At 35.0% G+C, this 21,044-nt stretch overlaps 2 protein-coding genes across 6 annotated transcripts; both read right to left on the bottom strand.

The window, feature by feature from the left end:
• Window positions 1–476: 476 nt before the first annotated feature.
• On the bottom strand, window positions 477–4,058 carry LOC107840088 ((-)-camphene/tricyclene synthase, chloroplastic). 2 transcript variants are annotated; one of them, XM_016683817.2, is made up of 7 exons: window positions 3,590–4,058; window positions 3,196–3,463; window positions 2,703–3,114; window positions 2,162–2,383; window positions 1,318–1,456; window positions 972–1,220; window positions 477–892 (listed from the first exon to the last, which is right to left on the bottom strand). In XM_016683817.2, exons 1-7 carry the CDS (start codon window positions 3,842–3,844, stop codon window positions 590–592), a joined length of 1,848 nt encoding a protein of 615 aa, XP_016539303.2. In that variant the 5' UTR covers window positions 3,845–4,058; the 3' UTR covers window positions 477–589. The 2 variants fall into 2 exon arrangements, with proteins under 2 accessions (XP_016539303.2, XP_016539304.2); XM_016683818.2 differs by having other exon boundaries at window positions 1,414–1,456; window positions 3,590–3,958.
• A 3,241-nt stretch (window positions 4,059–7,299) lies between these two features.
• On the bottom strand, window positions 7,300–20,995 carry LOC107840086 (probable ubiquitin-like-specific protease 2A). 4 transcript variants are annotated; one of them, XM_016683815.2, is made up of 16 exons: window positions 20,582–20,995; window positions 19,120–19,379; window positions 18,923–19,004; window positions 18,781–18,830; window positions 16,984–17,166; window positions 16,816–16,891; window positions 16,230–16,338; window positions 15,553–15,627; window positions 14,730–14,861; window positions 14,020–14,220; window positions 13,881–13,936; window positions 13,716–13,809; window positions 13,324–13,414; window positions 10,972–11,091; window positions 8,993–9,412; window positions 7,300–8,436 (listed from the first exon to the last, which is right to left on the bottom strand). In XM_016683815.2, exons 1-16 carry the CDS (start codon window positions 20,763–20,765, stop codon window positions 7,723–7,725), a joined length of 2,847 nt encoding a protein of 948 aa, XP_016539301.2. In that variant the 5' UTR covers window positions 20,766–20,995; the 3' UTR covers window positions 7,300–7,722. The 4 variants fall into 4 exon arrangements, with proteins under 4 accessions (XP_016539301.2, XP_047250903.1, XP_047250904.1 ...); XM_047394947.1 differs by having other exon boundaries at window positions 18,781–18,824; XM_047394948.1 differs by having other exon boundaries at window positions 19,171–19,379.
• Window positions 20,996–21,044: the final 49 nt, after the last annotated feature.

Here is a 21,044-nt window from a genome sequence, read left to right as displayed (position 1 = left end):
TAGTGAGTTATCCATTTTATTTATACATAATTCACTAAAAAGTGAGTTATACAATTAAAGTAATATAACTCACTGAAAGGGTGATTTATCTTTTTTTGATTTATGCATAACTTACTAAGAAGGCATGTTATACTTTTTGGTTTATACATAACTCACTTAAATTTATCTTTATAATTTATAAAACTCATATATTGTGTGAGCATTCACTTTATCTTTTTTAGTTTACATTTTATTTTTTTTAAACTCACATATTTATTTTTTTAAAATCTATTTTGATTTTATAAAGTTCACTAATTATGTGATTTTATAAAGCTCACTAATTGATTTTTTAAAATCTATTTTTATCTCTTATAAAACTATCATGTGCATCTATTTTTATCATATAAAACTCACTAGTTATATGAGTTACTCAAATATAAATAAGTGAGATAAGTGCATAACTTTATTAGTGATATGAATATGATGCCAAAAATATATGAGTTATGTAAAAATATATGCTTTCAAAAGTGACAAGCATATTGCATAAAATGTAAAGCATTTAGAATAACACTCGTTAAGTATGCATAGGTAAAAACCCAAATGTAGGATTTTATACAACTGAAATTGTGATGGGCTCAAAAAATAATTTGGAAATGTGATTTTGAATTTCAGAATTTTGAATTCCATGGCCATCTCCATGCTGGTAAATGATCTGTCCAGCTCTTATGGAATTTACTGCACACTCAGTGAATGCTTCATAAAATAACGAATTATTCCTTTGAGTTGTGTTGATCAATTTCCACGTCTCTTTTATCAAAAAATTGATGTGTCTTCTTGCTACTTCTTCAGAAACACTCTTCTCATTCATGTAACATTGAATTGACTTGGGAACATCACCTCTTTCCATTTCATCCTGCAAGGAACATCCATCACTTCTTCTTAAATCTCAAGTATTGATGTTGTACTCTTATAATTAAACTTTAAAAACATACCGACGATGTCCCCAAATCATCGACAAAACGAATAATTGTTGCAGACCATCGAATTATGTCAGGATAATTGGTTAAGGATTCTGAGGCCTCTTTGGTAATTGGATCTGTGACAAGGAAAAAAGTGTGGACTAATACCATTGGTGCTGCAATTGAGATCCATGCATTATCCATGTATTCTTTCAGACTTGGCTTATATCCATCGTGGTACCATCTTGATTCTTGTAAGTAAGCTTTGCATAAATCTGCCCACTAATTTAATACTTAGAAACATATATATGCATGCATGTCTCAAATATATAGCAATTAAAATAAGGAACTGAATTCACGCATAAGCATTTTTAATTACGGATTTTTTAAGGTAGGGCATGACGTTGATTCCTTGCTCCTTGAGAACCTCATTGGCAATTTCAGTAACAATGTTGAAGAGTGTAAGGTAACATACTTTCATATAATTTGGAAGCTCATCCATTGCTTTTAACTCCATTCTGAATGGAACCAAAAAACATATTTTACTTGAGAATCAAATGACCAAAAACTAATAAAGGGGACTAAAATTTATGTGGAGGTGTTTGGACTTTGAGAGTCAAAATGACGTTTCTTAATTTGATCATAATTTTTTAAAAATATTTTGAATTGTTAATTATTATGACTTCTATTTTTTTATATAGTTTTCAAAAATTTAAATTTTATTTGAAAAATTGTAAAAAAATTTAAGTCGTGATTCACCATCAAAATTACAAAGTTTTACTCTCAAATCTGAAATATGATAAATTAGGACCGAGGAAGTATTAAGTAAAGAGTGAATTTAGAACTACTCTCTTTGTTGCAATTTATACTGTGTTTTACCTTTTTCTAGATTCAAACTATACAAATTTTGACCAACATTATAAAATGTAATTGTTTTCATCATATTGACTTGAGAAGAATTCTAACTTTTAACACTTTTCATATTATAATTTTTGTACGTATATGTATGTGTATATCTAAATTTTAATTTTAAAATATTGAGTTAAACTAATTAAATGTTTTAAATTTAAAGATTAGGCAAAGTAAATTTCGAGAGAAAAAAAGTGTTGAATTAAAAGGTATTGTGTCTTTTCTATTGTCGTACTAATAGTTTATAGCAGTTGCAATATTCTTTACAAGAGGTAAAGCTTTTACTCTCTTGGTAAAGGTTAGAAGTAACAGACCTTTCAACTGCATGAGTGAAGAGTTCCAACTCATCAAGTGTGCCATAAACATCATAAATGTCATCTATGACTGTAGCCATAGCAGTGACCTTTGCCAACATTATTCGGCAATTTTGGTTCTTTTGAGGTTCAAACATCATCCCAGCTATCCATAAGAAAGCTTCAACTATTCTATCCCTTGTAAATGACAATTTTTCTGCTAGGCATGAGTTCTTCCACCATCTGTACATGCATGAATACTAATGCTTCAGATGTACTGTAGAAAACCTATTGATGCTCCGTACATATACTCTCTCTTTAACATGTTGTAGAAGGTTACTCAATCGATCAGTAAGGGCATTTAACGATTGAACTGTGTTCAGACATGCATTCAACTTAAAGAAATATTGAAGTTTTGTGAAGGAAAAAAAAATACTTGAAAAAGTGGTCGGACATAGTTTTTCAAACTCAACTTCAAGTTGATGCGATGTTATTCGGAAAAAGAGGTTGAAAAATCAAAAAAGATTGTACACTGTCATTTGCCTCTACCTTTTTTGCTCACCTTGATAGATTTCTTAGTTCTTGTTGGTGTGTTGCTTGCACAATATTGTAATCCAACTTAGCAAGCTCGAGCAGAAGAGGGTTAGAAATTGGGATTTTCTCATAAATGTTAATGTACCACCTTGTCTCTACTCTCAACATCATCCAATGCAAAGGAAGTTCCAGGGCATGGCGCACTAGTTCCACTGTCGGCCTGTCTGGAAAATCACCATTTGAACTAGTACTCCTATTCATGTGCAAATAGTTCTTTAGATGTGACCTTGCGAATGTATTGGCAGACTCCAATGAAGTAGGCATTTGATCAAATTCCATAGAGAAAAATGAAGCTTTATATAATTGTAACAATCCTTTTATATCTTCACAAAGACTTTGCTTGAAGTTACCCTGCTCATCCTTGAAGTCGTTCAGTATATCTAGAAGAAGAAAAAAGCACGGCAAGAAATATTATTGGTTACGAAGAAATTACTAAGCAATTGGCAAAAGTAGAGAGGCACCTTGAGAGATATGAAAACCATGTTGTCTCAAGAGTCTAAATTTCAGAGCCGTAGAGTATAATGAATCCCCCGGAGCAGTGTGTTGGTTTATGCTCCTCAATATTTGCATGATTTCATCCTTGAAGTGGTAACTTATTCCAAGCCTTTGTAAATTATCAATCAGCTCCAACTTTTCTAATTCTTGTGATGATCCCTCAACCATAATTAGCATCAAATTCTTCTTCATTTCCTTCTTCAGTTCGTTAAAACGCTTTATATACTTTTCTCCCTACGCAACACATATTTACAAATGATCAAGATACGGGTAATCAATCTTTAGAATGACACGTTATTATAGAAATAACACGCGGGCGCGGATAATACAACATAAAGGAAAACGTAGGTACACACATACCGCGTAAGGATTGTGCAGGGATTGAATGAACTGAAAATCCCACATGGTAGGCTCGTAATTCCCTGAACGCCTAACGGGATTAGGCGATGAAAGATTAGTAGGAGAGTCCTGATTAAGTAGTGGTGGTTGAGGTTTCATGGAGAGGCAAGCTAGTGAAGAGGAAGTTTTAGGTGGTGGAGGTCTTCTGGAGATGGCCATAGGTATTAGCATCCTCACGTTGGACATCAATGTTGTCACCATATTATATCGATTCATTCTGTTTAATTATGCTCCAGGGAGAGAGATCTTTTGGATGCATATTTCGGAGCCCCAACAAGTAACTATAAATAGATTTTCTAATACACTTTCAATGGGACACTTTTATTTAATTTACCCTATAGTATACACAACATTAAATAGTAGTACTCCATGGCCTTTTTCAATTTGTGTCTCTCCTGTACAATGGTCAAATTAACTAATTTTTCGTGTGAGAGTAATAAGGAAAACGTATCGTATCGCATAAAATGATTGTGTAGTAGGCAGTGAATAATAATTAACTTGAAAATCCCATATGGCAGGCTCGTAATTCCCTGAATGAGCGTCAAGTAAGGTTAATTCCATCAAAAAATGAAAGATTGAGTATTATTTAAGTGGTTATCCAGTAGTTTTCATGCTACAAATATCTAGTACAATTATATGTTGTTGATGGTCTGTTGGAGGTGGCCATCATCCCCATGTGGAGCTGATTTATAGTACAATTATCTCTACCTTGTTAACAGAACAGGATCACCAACAAGGCTTGACTTGATTTTACTCTCTTGAATGCAACTCCGTCCTTTTCAATATGTTGCTCTTCGATCGGCCAAATATAATTCTAAATCTTAAAAATTATATTGCTGTAGAATAACCTACGAGCTATGACTTGTAACAAAAGGATGGATCTTCTCTGGAAAAAAATTAAATTCCAAGTCGTGTATTAGTGGGCTCCGAATTTAATTAAAAGAAAAAATTGTTGTATATGGTAAATATGGTACACAACAAAAAAGCTATTTTTTATAAAATTTTATTTCTGGTATGGTGTTTGATATTCATATTAGAATCCGACTAAATTTGAATTTACGTCACGTTGAGGAGTAATGTGATTCCTAATAAAGATGACCATGTACTCAGGGTCTCGGATGAAGGAGTACTTATTATCACTTCACCACAACTATTATTGGTGACGAAGAGGTTGTTTGTAGAACGATCTTTGAACTTATTTAGAATTGAAGTGTTATGCCATTGTATTTATCTTTTTGTGTTGTATTTGGAAAAGGGAGAGTTACAACGGTTTGTCGAAATATAATATATATATATATATATGAAAATTCAAGTTTTGAAGTTTATGAATACAAGTGAGTTTAGTTATCTTGAGTTATTGAGTTTTAAATTAATAATTTGAATATATAAAATGAGTTTCTTGAGATTAATATAGAGTTTAAGATCAAAACTATTTGATTATGCCGAGCTTATACCACAAAGTATACATCCGCATCTAGTGGAGCATAAATTTATGTGTGGAAATTACTAATATTTAAATAAATATTATATTTAGCTCGATAACTTAAGAAGTCACATGAATCACGTAAATATTAAATATGTTAAATATCAAATCTGTCAAATTTAAATCTTAAATTTGTATGTGTTGATGGAAGAAATTGGCCATGAGGTGTTGGGATGGAGACACCACAAGGCTAGTAGACATTTGAAATGTTACTTCTACAATAGGTCAAATAAAGTTTGTCTTAATAAGAGAAAAAATGAATGTTACTAACATATGTCATGTCACAATTTAACTCACATTAAATAAATTTTTATTTTGCTTTCAATATTAGTAATTTTCTTTTGGTTATTGAAGAGGATTTTTGATCTTGCAGGAGGTACTCATTATTGATTGATTCATCCATTTTTTTTATGGAAGAATTTTTTAAGCTAAATTGGAAGTTAATGGAGTGAAGAGCAAAGGTGTTTTGTTAATTGTCAAAATCAAAGCTAAGAAGGTGCTAAGAAAGAGGAGATTCTTTGGTTTGTTAATAGTTTTCAAAATTAAAAATGTATTGTGCATTGGATATTGAAAGAGGAGATGGAGAATGCAAATTATTTTGAGCAAAATACAAATTATTTTATGTGATTGAATTTCCTACTCAGCAAAATAAAAATTAGTTTATGTGAGTTATATTGTGACCTGACAGATGTTAATTTTGAGGAGTAAACGTGAGTCAATTCAAGGGTAATTTTGAACCCAAAATCTAACTGAGGATATAATTAATTCATTTTCAATAATTATTTTCTTTCCAATTATTAGTGTACTTGTCATTCATAATTGGTACGATCATTATGAATTCATACAATGAACTTCTAATCTAACAATCTTATTTTTAACCTTGATTATTCTCCAAATTAACCTCTAATCACAAGTTTTTTTTTCATTTAAATAACTGTTTTATCAGGTTTAACTGGGATTGAATAATTGGTCAAATCGCAAATAAGTTGGAATATGTGTTAAGCAGATAATCTCTGCGTTCCAAATTACTTTTCACAATTCACTTTGAAAGTCAAACAATACGATTTTTGACCAATATTTTAAAATACATTTTTTCATCATATTAATATGAGAAAACTTGTTACTTATAGTGAGTTCCACATAGTTTTTGAATATTAAAACTTACTACTTATAGTGTTTTCTACATAATTTTTGAATATTTAAATTTTAGTTTTAAAATGTTGAATTAACTTTATCTAATTTAACTTTAAAAATTAGTCAAATTAGATTTCAAGAAGTGAAATGTGATAGTTATTTTGAAACGGAGGGAGTAAAAGTATAAATTAATTAGAAGAGAAAATAATAAATTCCACAAATCAAGAATGGTAATGTATAGAGGCGAATCTAGGAGATTTGAACCCACACGAAGAGATCAATAAAACTTCTACAAATCTCTCTACTCCACTAGACCAACAATACACTTTTTCTATAAGTTCCCAACTTATAATTCTTATATATTTACAAGATTTCTCTATATAAATACTAGATTCGCACGAAAGTTAGTGGGTTTTGAAAATACCCCACCCACCCAAGCCCCTAAATCCACCCCTTTGCTTGTAATTCTCATTTGAGGTTTAATTTTTATTATTATTAATAAATGGGCACAAGACACACTATCTAGTAGTGTAAATAAATGATCACTAGACACACCATCTAGTAGTGTAAATAAATGATCACTAGACACACCATCTAGTAGTATATTAAAAAAAAAAAAAAAAAAAAAAAAAAGACACAAGGTTTACGTGGTTAAGCAACTTTTGTCTACACCAAAAATAGTTTTACTGTTAGAAGAAAATTATTGATGGGATGATGTAACATTAAGGAGGGGACTATCAGCCTAATTGGATATTGATGAATTGTGTGCCACTTCTTTTTTTGTCTTCGACTATTCATGTTATACATACGGATTTTCTTTCCATCAACTTCTGGGCATCAAGCCGTGGAAACAGCCTATTGCAAGATGCAAGATAAGGCTGCGTATAATAAAAATCCTAGTAGTTCGGCCCTTCCCCGAACCCTGCACATAGCGAGAGCTTGAGCGCACCAAGCTGTCCCTTTTACCCTCTGGGTATCAAGAACTAAAATTGCTAACATCCTCCAGAGCAGTTCATTTAGCATTGGCCATTTGGTCCAACACTATCTCCTTTAATTGAATAAAAATAACCTGAAATCCATACTGTTTAAATCAAAAATCTGATATTTGTCATATTCAAGCTTACCGCAAAGAAAGCTTGCAGTAAGTTTGACACAACTAACTACAATAAGTGGCAAGAAATATCTTCATCCTTTGTGCGTCATCTACAATTTTAGGAGCTTAGACCAACACCATGTAAAGCTTCCAATATAAGCAGCACTTTCGAAAGTCAAAAGAAAACAAAAATACCTGATTTTCAACCATAGCGTCTGTATATACACATATTACCTCTGCATAGATAGTTCTGGACATAAAAGGTGGATAAAGGGGAACAAGGCATGTTAATTGTTGAGGCTCTAGGTTTATCTACACTGGTACCTATTTCCTTTGAAATCCATTTCAAACAAAAACGCTGTACATGCAGGTCTCATGAAAGGTCTATGTTCCGACTCTTCGTGGATGGCGGAACAAATGCCTCGGTTTCCTTACAACGGGCTTGTTCCCTGTTCCTGTTGCTGGTTTTAAATTAATAGCTTCAGTACAAAGCTCGGAGTTGACCTCCTCCGAATCCTGGACAAAACAGCTTGCAAATTCCTCACTTGATGTTGAAGAAGCAATTTGGTCTTTCCCTGTCCCAGAACTGGACACCTCTAAAACTTCAGGCACATGCCTTGGTTTCTTTGCAGCCTGCTCTACTAATTGTGAAGGCAGTATGTTCTCGTTATAAACATATATATCAGTGGAGTTAACCTTCCGGTGGCATAAAGCTGAATTATTGGGTAATTTGTTTGCCAGACCATTCCAATCATGGATATCATCTTCCTCCTGAAAATCCAAAACAATATAACCTGCAGGTTTATCAGGCGAAGTTGATGAGTCATACTTTGCTGCATCAAGATCAGAAACCTCCTCTACTTTAGCCCTAAGATCTTCCTCATCATGTATCACTATAGAATTTGGAGATCCATAGCTATTACTGCTTCGACAACCTGGATTTATCTTTTCACTGTCAGGGCTACTAGAAATACTTCCAAAAAACAGGGTCTCGGATATCAAACTGCTGGAAGCATGTGGTGCTCCAAAAAGTTCAATGGGCTGGCTCCCTGCTTTCATGGCTGGTGAAACAGTCATCTGCTCCTCAATTGTCTCTTCCTATGAAAGAAAGTAAGAAACAAGACAACACAGTAAACCACCGGAGAGGCGCTCGGATGCAAACATAAACTGGATGAGAAATGGGAACAATGAGAAGTATGTGGTAGCTATAGGCTTTTAAATATTAGAAACCCCTGAACATCAGAACTAAACACGAGATATCGAGACCAAAGCAAATGCACCACTATAGAAAGCGGACAAAATGAAACAACAAAACTGATTGCTTCGTCAAAGTCTTAGTTGCAAAAGCTCCTTTTCCATTCTCTACCTTGTCCCATACCGCCAAAACCTTCTTTACCCAACATCCAAAGAAATGGTATGATAACTAACATCTGGAAACAATGAATTTCTCTAAATTATTGTCCTCTCCACTTCCTTACTTCTATCATACAGATCTTCTCACAGATAATTCCCTGGAACACGAGAAATCTCACAAAAGGGAATCTGATGACTAGCCGTGCAACTACTTTGTGAAAGACTTCCATACAGAAAGACCTGTTGTTTTGTTACAAAACGTAAAGCAAATTTAAGCACAAGAATGCTAAAAATCGATTACCTCTATAGGAGACATGACATTCTTAAATGGATCCGGTGGTGCCTTTTTCCCATAAAGCCCATAGTTGTCATAAGTAAGTGGCTTTGCAGAATCTGGTGTTCGAGACAAGTCTCTAGAAACCACTTCTGATACTCCAGCACTCTTTAAACCCCTAATAAGTTTGGCAACAGGAGATAAAGTGAGAAGTTCATTCTCACGCGAACTCACGTCATCACCATGACATGCTTCTCTTGCATTGCAAGTTTCCTGAAGTAAGTTCAAACACATTTTTTCCTCTTCTAAGCAACTTAAAGAAGAATTGTCATCAAAATCAGCTGGAGAAACCTTCTGAGCTCTATTTTTGGTAATTTCACAGACCAATCTCTTGATATGTTCCCGTTTGCAATCAACATCTTCAGTTGAGAACCAATTTTCAGAAAGCTGAAAAATAGAACATTACCAAACTATCAAAAGGTCCAGTAGAACATGAATAACCATTCCACACAAGAAACATCAGCACCACTTCAGCACAAGTCGATCACATATGTAACTGTCGAAGTGGTTTACCATCAATGCTAAGGCCGTTAAATCCCTCACCAAAATCGTGCAATCATTCACCAATATTTTAACACCATGGTTACATATTGCTAGCAAAAATCAAGTTACATTGAACAGATGCTCATTATATGACCTTAAATACCGCATCTGTTTAAGATAAAAAATTGTGAACAAATAGTTCAACTTCAGGACACTCATTCCTAGTCCAGTCAGACAAGGTTTACCAAATGACTATAAATACAAGTCACTCGGCTCCACGGAACAGTCAAATCTGAAATGATGGAACAAGAGAAAGAAATTGCAACAGACCCATGATTAATATGTCTTCAATCTTCAACTAAGAAACATGAAACCTAATGAAGTAATGATTCACAAAGATGAGAGAGATGTGACAAGTTAACAGATGATAACTCAAGAAAAGAGGCACTTTATAGACACAGCGCAACACCCTGCATATCTTAGCGTTAGCCAAAAGTAGTGAAAGACGCAACAAAAAAATCAGAGCAGAAGAATAAAGTAGTTGTAGATGATGGGAAGAGACAAGGACAATGGATAATCATAACTAGAAAGCTCCCCTTTATTTAACTTCACAACTACAGGACAGGTATACATAAAAAAGTTAAATCTAAGTAGTATCAACTAAAATTGCAGAGCACCAAAAATCCACATCCCATTCACTTTCGTAACTTTATGTGATGCCTTGTTAGCTAGTTTGGTTTCCATTAGCTAGTTTGTTTTCCAAATTCCCCATGAGTCGATTTCTCTGTCCTCTGTAGATTACCCTCAAATCTTAATCCCCTCAAAGCCAGGTTCCATTCTTCTTTCTCTCTGACTCCATTGATTTAGGCCATAAAAATAATCTTTTTCTTTGCCACACAGTAAATGTCATATAAATAGTGAACGCATAAACTACACTTAGAAGAGCATGCAAGGTACACCCAAGAGACTGCTATGAACTTCACATTTTAAAGGTTAACTTTAATATGCTATTAAGATGCACTATTTGTCGATTCCCAATTTACTGTACCCTCAAGAAAACTGTATACGTTCTCCTTAAATGAGCAAGCATACTGGAAAGGAGAAAAACAATATCAATTATTAAGAGCGATTCCAATAAATCGAAACCCTGAGGCGGCTCTAGGAACAAAGGATGAAAGAATTAGTCACAAGAAGGAAATTTTGAGAATTACCCGAGAATAGAATTCAATGCATGAGAAATGATCGCAGAAAAACATGCAGTGATAAACAAGGTATTCAAAAAGGACAAAAATCAAGGTATTCACTAGAGCAGATGACCTTGCTGACTTAATGAGCGGTGACAATGAATGAACTGCAAAAGCTTCTCTATAGTCCAAGATGTACTCACTTCATGCCTCCAAAGTATATAAAATTATAATTCTCAGTTCAATTTAAAATGATATAACAAGGAAGCGACAGCTTACAAATTTGGAGGATGCACTTATTAGGGAGAGCTTGAAGTTGATTGGAGCCTGCTCCAGAAAAAGTTCCACATAATGGAGCAGAAAAAGGCCACAATCATATGAGTTTTCCTGCTGTGGCAGCTGGAAGCAAAAATAAAAGGAGTGAGAAGTAAGATGTTCTATTATAAAAAGATTTGGTAACAAGATACAGATTTGTTATGATGGTTTACTGCAATTTTTATTTTCCAAAAGTATGTTTCAAGAAGTATGCATGTGTGCTGTAAATAACCAAAATTAACCCCAAGTCTCGGCTAATAGATGAAAGAGACCAAATAGGAAATAGAATTCATACTGCAGAAAACTTAACAACATAGACATTTAATGATAAAACATTTGCAAAAGAATGTGGTATCTGAATCCCTTAATATATGCTATATGAGAACATTAAAAATTGTAACTTTCAGTAACACATCATTTTTCACTGGAACCTGCTCAGCACTGTGTGCTAAGCTGAATCCTTCTCTAAAAGTTGTGGAACTCTTTCTTGTTCCTTTGGTTTATTTCAGTGTATGCTTGCCTTTGTGTTTTTCTTTTTCCTTTTCCCCCTACTTGTATAATTTGAGGAGGCAAGGTTAGTTGGAAAAGTAGAGGGGAGCAATTCCCAATTCTAACCTAAAAGCGCCAATAAAACTGTTCAATATATAACACAAGCCCCAAATGTTACGAGTGTTCTAGTGAGAAATGATTAAAAAGTATACAGTATGCTTAGTTCAAGAGCTTTGTGCTCTAGCAGACAATTAATAAAAGCAGAACAAATGCTAAATTAGCAAATATAAATATGTCAGGAGCAAGCAAAGATCTCAACTGAAGGACTTTGCTGTTGAACTAATGCTTTAAAAGGCTAGTTAGAATTTTTCGTTTATAACAAAGACCGGTAAAAACGCAATGGGGCATATCATAGTTTTAGAAAGAGGTGATTGTTTATCCAAAAAGTACAAAAGCATACATCACTACATATAGACCCAAGATCTGTAAAACTGCAGCATTCAGCAGGCATGACCGCATGAGTATTTGAAAGTTGAAAACACGCCATGTTTAAGTGTAACAGATGCAAATTAGAAAAAACAGTTGTGTTTCCTACATGAGCTGTACTTTACATGGCCCAAGTGCTCGCAGTGGATTTTAAAAGTGCAGACAGATGTATGAAGTTGGAGAAGTAGAATAAGATTTAAAAAATAGTTAAACATGTACGTAGGTTACTTTATAAAGAGTAGTTACATCATGGTTGAAGAGTACGGCAAAGTACTTGAGGAAATTGGTCTAGGCTTTTTTCAGCGGGGGGTGGGGGTTGTTACCCTTCATATCCGAGCTAGATTGCACATACATCAACTAATCCAGCAGGTTAGTCTTTCCAGTCCAAAAGCACGGGTACGAAGGTAATCACATCCAGCAAGCCTGGAATAGATGGGCTCAACAGCAAGTCCGGGTGATTATTAGTTGCAATTAGCATCTTACAAGTTCATAGTCTCTCATAATGTCAAAGTTTTAGGAACTCACTTCTTCCCATGTTTTCTCAAAAACAACCTCAATTCTTTCCATTGCAATTTTAACCCTGTAATTAAAACAAAAAAACATGCCTATTCTAAATATGAATTTTGAGTAACAACTATTACGCATTAATCCCAACCTGATTGGAGTCCGCTGCATGATCTTTTTACAGCTTTACAATATTCTTTCCTAAATCTATATGATGTAGTCAGATACTGGTACGTAATTTATCTATTACGGTTGTGAATGAGTTGGATACTTGCCTTAACCCTAAGAGTTGGTCCATGAAGGCGTCCAAACGCATATTAGACAACAATAGCCTATTATTGACACACCCGAACTGGACATCTGGAGTGTGAACTAGCTGTCAAATAACTAACAAATTTTCACTTCCCCAAATTGTAATTATTATAGAGCAACATAAATTTAACAGCCCTCGGGTGTAGAGTCGCCTTTGGTAGGGAACGCTTTACCCCCCAATGTGAGACTTCCCGGGACGAATATGGATTTAGTCAGGCTCCAATGCGGGTACCGGACGAGTGGAAAACCAAAAAAAACATAAATTTAACAAAATATCGCTAGATTATATTTATGAGACAAAGAAGTGCATATTTAGAGGTTGAAGATGATAATATAACTGTAGTTGTTAACCTATAAACATCAAGTGCTCATTATATATGTGCAATAACTAGATTTCAGAAAAGACAACCATTGCTTTTGTTGACAATTACCTGAAACATCCCTTTTTGACAATTAAGGAATATTTCTTATTGAAGGAAAATTCATTTTCAATGCACGATATAGAGATGGGAAATGGAGTGATACCTCAAGATGGACAAACGGAAGCCTTGAGAACTTCCTTGCAACATCCTCTTCCACTTCCGCGTGCCTCTCTTTCCACTCTTCCAACAAGTAACTGCACTCACATGACATGAGAATTTCTTTATATCCATTAATATCAAGAAGCTATCTTAGTCTTTCATAGTGAGATCTTAAACAAATTTCACTAATATAGACATCATAACAAGCTCTCATATAAATCACAGTAGTTTGCAATATGCTCTGTTTAGTGAATGACTAAATGCTACACAGTAATCTATTGATGGGGATGTACCACATATAATATACAGAATAGGCTTAACTTGTTATACCTGGTGGCAACTTAACCAATACCTACTCAACCTTGTAAGTTGAAGCAACCAAAAAAAGGATTATACCTTTGAATAAGATTCTTCAGGCCTTTATGGCTCCCTCTGATCGAGTCCATGTGCAAGATGCATGGTACCCTAGATGATTTCTCCATTTCTTCCTCTGCTAAAATTTCTCCAGTTAAGAAGAATCCTATTCACTAGAAACAGAAACATAAAAGCCATGGAATATACCTCCAAAGGTAACAACCTCGCCAGGGTGACAAATGACTATCAAACTCCAGTGAAGACTGTCACAAGAAAAAAAAATATATAGTGGAGAGCAGTACTATAAAGGCCCTAATATATAAGATGGCTCTATAACTGCTTCTACCTGAAGTTGACTGGAATAAAAATGAAATCTTTTCCAAAAAGATCTACTTTTGTGGTCCATCTACGAACTCGCAGGAAAGCAGCTCTACCTTCACAAGCTCTAGATGGATCTCTGTCCAGATCAGCAAGCTTTCTAAAGAAAAAGCTATTGAAGAAATGGAACCTCTCTTTCTCCTCCGGATTCATTTTGTTCTTCAGATACCTGGTAATTCATTTCATTAAATGAGTTTTCCATTTTCACAAGCAGGAGATAAGAAGTAGAGAACTTCAGAATAACTAAATAGAACATCCATTTCATCTTCTAGGAATGTTGAAATTTGTGTTTTCCAAGCACGTTTTTTCATGTCATTTCAGAATAGTGCAGACCAGTGCAGTCATTTCAGAATTGTTTGAATTGTTTAATCATGTAGCAAAATTTGACCTGTCCTGATTAAAAAGCTGAAACACAAAGAAGAAACATTTGACCTAAGAGTAACACAGATGCCAAGCCGTTAAATGATTCTTTTTATTGGTGGTCTAACCAGATCATACTTCCAGATGTTGATAACGAACAACATGTCAATAGTTTTTACTTATGAGAACAACAAAATTCAAATCGACGAATAACCAGTTCAAGAAAGAAAGATTACAAAAACAAACAATATTAGTATTCCAAAAACAAACTAACAAGACTTGGGAAGTAGCAATTGAAAGACGTCCATATAAACTCACATAATGTAAAAGTCAATGATGGTATCATTGACGAAAGTCTTAGGCTTTAATAGATCAACATCTCTCTTACTTATGGAGACTGCATCTGGATCCCCTTCTGGAAAAATAATTTCTTCAAACTTATCTCCGGAACTGTAGATAATGAAATAATATTCAAGCATCAAGTAATGTGAAATTACTAAAGATACATGGAAGTTGGAAGCGTGTGTAATAGCAAGATTCCGAAGCAGCTGACACATAACTTATGGCAAAACTTATAAACTTAGCTCTTAATCAGTATCCATTAACCCAATCGAAAGTTTAATATTCAACTATCTTTCTCTTTTTCGTTTTTGGCGTGATTTTAAATTTATTAGGTTACTGTAAAGATTGAGCTTTTACTGTTAAGAGTGCTAGAAACACAATGCAGATAGAAAAGTACGGAGAATATCTTACTAGAGCTTTATACGAACTACATGAACCCAAGATATGTAAAATTAGCAAATTAGTAGTATTTCTTCCTGGCTCTCCACCTCATAACTGCATCAAATCTTCTGGCAACTAAAGAGATATATTGCCACAAAAGGACCTTGTTCAATGATTTATAAGTCAAAGATAAAGACATGAGGAACTCCTCTGTTGCCCAGACCTGTTTATAATAAAATAGCAATACAAGTGGGCATACAGCCAGACACCAGTAATTGTTTAAATCACCAATAGCAAACTGAAACAACAATTGATCGTTCTCTCACACCCAAAACAAAAAAAAAAATTAGACCTTAATCAACATGGCACGACAGATGCACATTGAAAGGCAACAACTCAACAAAGATAAGTATCTTACTTGGGATGATGATGCTCTGGAACTGAAAAGCTTTTCCGACCAAAAAAGGGACTATAGCTCCTTGTGGGATTAGATCTGACAAAGGAAGCATTATCATGACATAAAGATATTAAAAATTCTATCAAACTGGGGAAAGGGAATTAACAGCAAGATCTTAATAGCTACTCATGGAAAAATCAATAACAAATTGAACCTTAATCATCCATTGCTGATACTAAAATCATCTTTAGTAGCATCACTCAATTCATATATCTCCCTCCCTTGAGACAATCAATCTTACAACAATGAAGAGTGTCATACAAGGCCAAGAGAATAAACTTGTTCAATCAAACAAATTCCAAATCCACAAATTCTAGTGGGAAAAAGAAACTGTTCTGCTCCCACAGTCCATAAAGAAGAAACCCCACTTTCTTCATCAAAAAGGAGAACTTAGTCATAATACACAGAAACACTAGTCTCACAGCGAAGCTTAGCCAGCCAAATCTGGAAAACAATAAAAGAGTATCTCGCAGCTGTGCCTGGGAGGACTGGGTGTTGACAATATAATAGAGATAAAGAAGGAATAAAAAGTTAACTTCATTATCACTTGCAAAAAGGAATGCAAGATCACCAAAGTATATGTAAATATAAGAGATGAACCATCGTCCACCAATACATTGTTCAATGAGGTATCTTACGCTGTAATGTCATTCCATTTATCTTTGTATCTCACATCCAGCATCTTAATTGCTCTCTGTATTTTAGACCAACCCGGGTCGAACAACGCAAATGTTAACACCATAGCACCTGTAAATTTAGAGGTAGTTTCATGTAAACAAAGATCAATCAACAATAGGACCGTAGCTTAGAAAACTACCAATATTCTCCCCTAAGAGTAAATTACACAGAAAAATCCAACATTTTCAATTTCCAAATCAAGTCTCATATACCTCTAATTTCTAAAAGCCAAGTATTTGATCCATCAAACAGGTCATTCAGCAGAATCTCCAGTACATGTATGAGCAACAGTAATAAATTTTGAGTTTTGCAAAAATATAGAATTTCTTTCTCCAACCAAATTCTAACAATTAATCTGCCTTAAGTACAAAGCAAGATTTTCTTTGAGAGCATGAAGGAGGTTCTTTAGAACAATACAACAGGATAGCATGACCCAGCTTCTTGCACTTGCAGCTTGAAACCATGAAATTAATCTTCAAATGTTGAGAATTGTAATATAAAAGGAAACCACCTAGTTAATAATATCAACCATTATATGGCTCAGACCTGAATTTTCATCATCAGTTTTAGCTGCATCTGCATCCTTCGATTTGAGGTGCAATTCCACAAGGGCAGTTTCAACCTATCATTAGCAATAAAGAAGACTTGCATGTTAGCAAGGCTCTACCCTGCTGGTATGTAGGAAAAAAAAAGAGAGGATGCACTATAACTCACACTTTTGCACCACTCAGAGTTAATAGTGAGAATATCACACAGTGTCCACTCAGATGTAAATGGTAACTTCGTCCCGAAGAAGCCCTCAAGCTTTATGGAACTGCATGAAAAAGTCAAAACGGAGCTTGTAGAATACGTATCTTCATACATGATGTGATCAGGTTTGACAACAACTGGAACTTTCTGCAAGAAAAAACAAACAAAAAACAGGTGAAATATAAGCAATAGCTTTCTGCAAGCTTTGAAGAAATATCAATTGTAACTTTCAGCATTATTTGTGTTCAATTCACTCCTAAAGGGTTTAACCCCGTGGCGGAGTCGGGATTTTCACTAAAGGGTTCAGAAATAAACATACTAACAAACCGAAATGGATTCAACATCTACTATATAAACATAAAAAAAATAATTTTAACCATGTATAAATAGTATAACTTTCCGCCGATGGGGGTTCGGATGAACCCCCTTGCCAAAGGGCAGCTCCGCCCCTGGTTTAACCACCACCACCACCACCAGGGGAAAATCCATGTTCATCTCTCCTTTTCTCTCTTCTTCACAAGCTCTCCTCCCGCCCCTTCACCACTTCAAGCATGGCAGAAAGGAAAAAGCAGAAAAATTGATACGACATCAGAATATATCATATCCTGAAATCAACTCAACTTAGCACATACCTAGAATGGAACAGACATCACATTCTACCTTGCTGATTCACATTATGAGGTTTGACCAATGTAATGGATTGGGGAAGGAGTTGGGGTTTGTGTTGTATCTAACAATATACAGCTTGAAGCCCATGACCAGTGATTCATAATCATTACAGTGTGTAATTGATGTCTTGGTTCTCAATATGCTTTACTTCCAAAGTGCATTAACTAGTTAAACTCAAGCCTACACTAGGTCATGGATCTTCCAAAAATCCCCACAGCACCAGTGAAACTAGGAAACGATCCCCGCGTGGATGTGGGACGCCCACTGGATTTGGCTAATACATTTATGGTGTGTTGACTACAACTGTGGTTTAGAAGCATATTTCAACTTTTGGATCTATACACGAGCACGTGCACACATACACAAAGTATCAGAAACTTAGGTATCACATATACTTATGGAGCAAAATGTTAGATATTTTATAGATATATATGATACATATTTGGTATATATATCCATTTTAAGCACCAGAAGCTGTACCTGTACTCCAATTTGTACCCCAAATTCTTAAGATTTAGGTGACAACAAAACCGACTTCTAGATCCTCACACACATCAGATAACCCACCCACCCACCCACCCACCACCACCACCACCACCACCACCAAATTTCCATGCAACATAGAGCCCTACATATATTTTGTTTTCATATGAAAATTTTTAGTTTTCATTCATGCAAGGTTGTTGTCCAGACTCCAGAGCCTATTTGCTTTCTTATACATTTTTAGATTGATGGCGTACACAGATCCCTTATGCATGCCCTTTTACAATCATTATGGAAGTTAAGCCATGAAATATTGCTGATGAGTGATGGCAAAAGAAACACAGTGAAGCTGCATCGTGGAAAGGCAAGTTGAGTACGCTGCCAAATATGTTATCACCACTAAGAGTTGATGAAGCTGTCTTGCAAAAGAGTTACACAAGAAGCCAATCTCAAATGCAGCTTAAGGTGGAGCAATCATTATAAAGTGGCTTGATTTTGGGACCCAAAACTAAACAGAAACTAGGATGAAACAGAATTTAGAAAAGTTAGGTTAATAGCTAGGAAAGCTGGTTCACAATGAATAGACTACAGAAAGGCCGCATTGCTCACCGTATCACACTGATTAGGACTCTGTATCAATTCTTGTTGCTTTCCTGAACCTTAAACGTAAAAACAGCACATCTTCATAAGCAAATAAATAGATTTACATGAGCAACCTTGGAAAATATGAAATGATATAATTTAAACAAACCCTTATTCACTTGCAGATAACAAGCTGGCTTGGATGATTCGATTGCGGTAGCATCATCTGAATCGAGAATAACTAGCTCATTCTGCAGAAGTTTTGGATAGGATAGTCATAAGGCATTTTTTGATCAAAGGGATAGTCATAAACATTGTGAGCAGTATGTGAAGTTTGAAATATGAAAAACTGAGAAAGTTGGATACATCTGCAAAAAAACTGCCAGCAAAATTTTTGCCATCAGTGACAGAACATACAGGTGTTTTCGCTCTCTTATAATGGGATTTGGCCCCAGAAGTGTCACATTTTGACTGCCAATAATCCGTCGAAGACTTCAAATTTGAGGAGCTAGATGACATAGTAGGACCTGACTCCAATATCCTCTTTTCTGCAACATCATCACTATCATCAATGTCAAGGATTTCATTCACCGAATCATTTTGTAAATTTCTTTTTTCTCCTGCAACTAAGGAAAAAGGGTTAAATGGAATAACCAGTACTTCTATAGTCATAAGAGGAAAAAAGATAAACTAATAGATGGACAAAAAACAGGGTAAAGTGAGATACGGAAAAAATGATCAAAAAAACACCAAAAAGAATCTGCAAACAGAAACGGATTTCACAGAACATATTTGACCCAAAGATGGGAATGACATATTCACTGATTTAACAGAAATGTCATTCATCTTCAATAAATCAAAAACCAAAAGCATGTGGGCTACAAACACCATCGCTTCCTTTAGCTAAGCCAAGCAAGATAAATGCAAAAAGCATCTATAGATGCTTGATGGAGATTCTTTTGATCAACTTGAATCCAGAAACTCTATTATTTTGTTTAGCACAATCTGGTCACTGATCAGAAGAAGCTGCACGTAAGTTACATATATGGCTTTTTCTCGTTCTCAATACTAATGGTCAATGTGTCTATCACCCCCATGTATTAGTACATAACCTGCTGAACCTGATTACATGCTCTTACCCTGTCCATTACCTTCACTCTTCTGTTCATCACTGTAATTCCTTTTCTTTTCAATCGCCTAGTTTTCCTTCAACTTTTATACTTTTCCACACTTCTTAACTCCATTAAAAACAACTCACACGTTGCAATTTTTACTAAAGTATCAAATATATTTCAGTTCTTCTCATTCTCATTATATGTTCAGACTTCAGTAAGGATGATAAGAGAAGTCTCTAGGAAGGACATCCATATTCATGTGATAGACGATTCTAACAAAGCGAGCCTGGAATATCCTAAATTTCAGCTTACGAAGAGTTTGGAATAATTGTTGAAAACACAATCCAAATGGGTTCAACATCATCGTTGTTAAAAAGGTTGAATGATTTTCTATAAGCATCCAAGGGTGTGGCCTAGTGGTCAATGATAAGGTCTCGGATTCAAAACCCATTAGAGACAAAAAAAACACAAAGGCGATTCTTCCCATCTGTGTTTCTCTCTCTCTCCCCCTCTCTCTCTCTCTGTGAATGTATGTATGTATGTGTGTGTGTATATATATTCGTTAGGTCATGTTTCGAGTGTGTTGATCATTTTGAAATCATACCAAAAAATTACTCAATTACACAAGTAAAAGCGCAATAAAAACAAGTACAAGTAGTTCAATCGAAGTTTTTGTACAGTAGAAACAAAATTAGGGTTTAGGAGAAACGTACAGCAACGGAGAAAGCAGTACTTATCAACGGGAGAATCGAATTTCATAGGTTTTGTAATTTTGAATGTACACATTAATTTTTTAGAGCGTTTCTCAATGCGCTCATCATCAGGGCTAAAATCGAAAACGGAGAGATCGTGCTTCTTGCTAGGGTTTCGCCTGTTGCTGCTTCTCGTCTTTGTCATTGTGGGTGCTATGGATCACACTGCCACTGTGGCGTTTGAATTGTGTTCCTTATGTCAGCATGTCAAGCGCAGTCGCAGCACTTTCAACGCGGGCCATGCCAAGAATTTAAACGACACTCTTCACGTTCACAATTGGAAAGATACCTTTTGCAAATTTTAAATACTGGTCGTTTGGATAACTTGTGTTTCAAACCAAAGTCATTTGATAGAGTGGATTGAAAAAAAATAATGGATAAACTAATTTATGGTACCACTATTATATTGCATTAGTCATACACT

The sequence above is a fragment of the Capsicum annuum genome, chromosome 8 (assembly GCF_002878395.1).
Source record: "Capsicum annuum cultivar UCD-10X-F1 chromosome 8, UCD10Xv1.1, whole genome shotgun sequence".
NCBI classification, from domain to species: Eukaryota; Viridiplantae; Streptophyta; class Magnoliopsida; order Solanales; family Solanaceae; genus Capsicum; species Capsicum annuum.
This window is presented reverse-complemented; position numbering and strand designations above follow the sequence as displayed.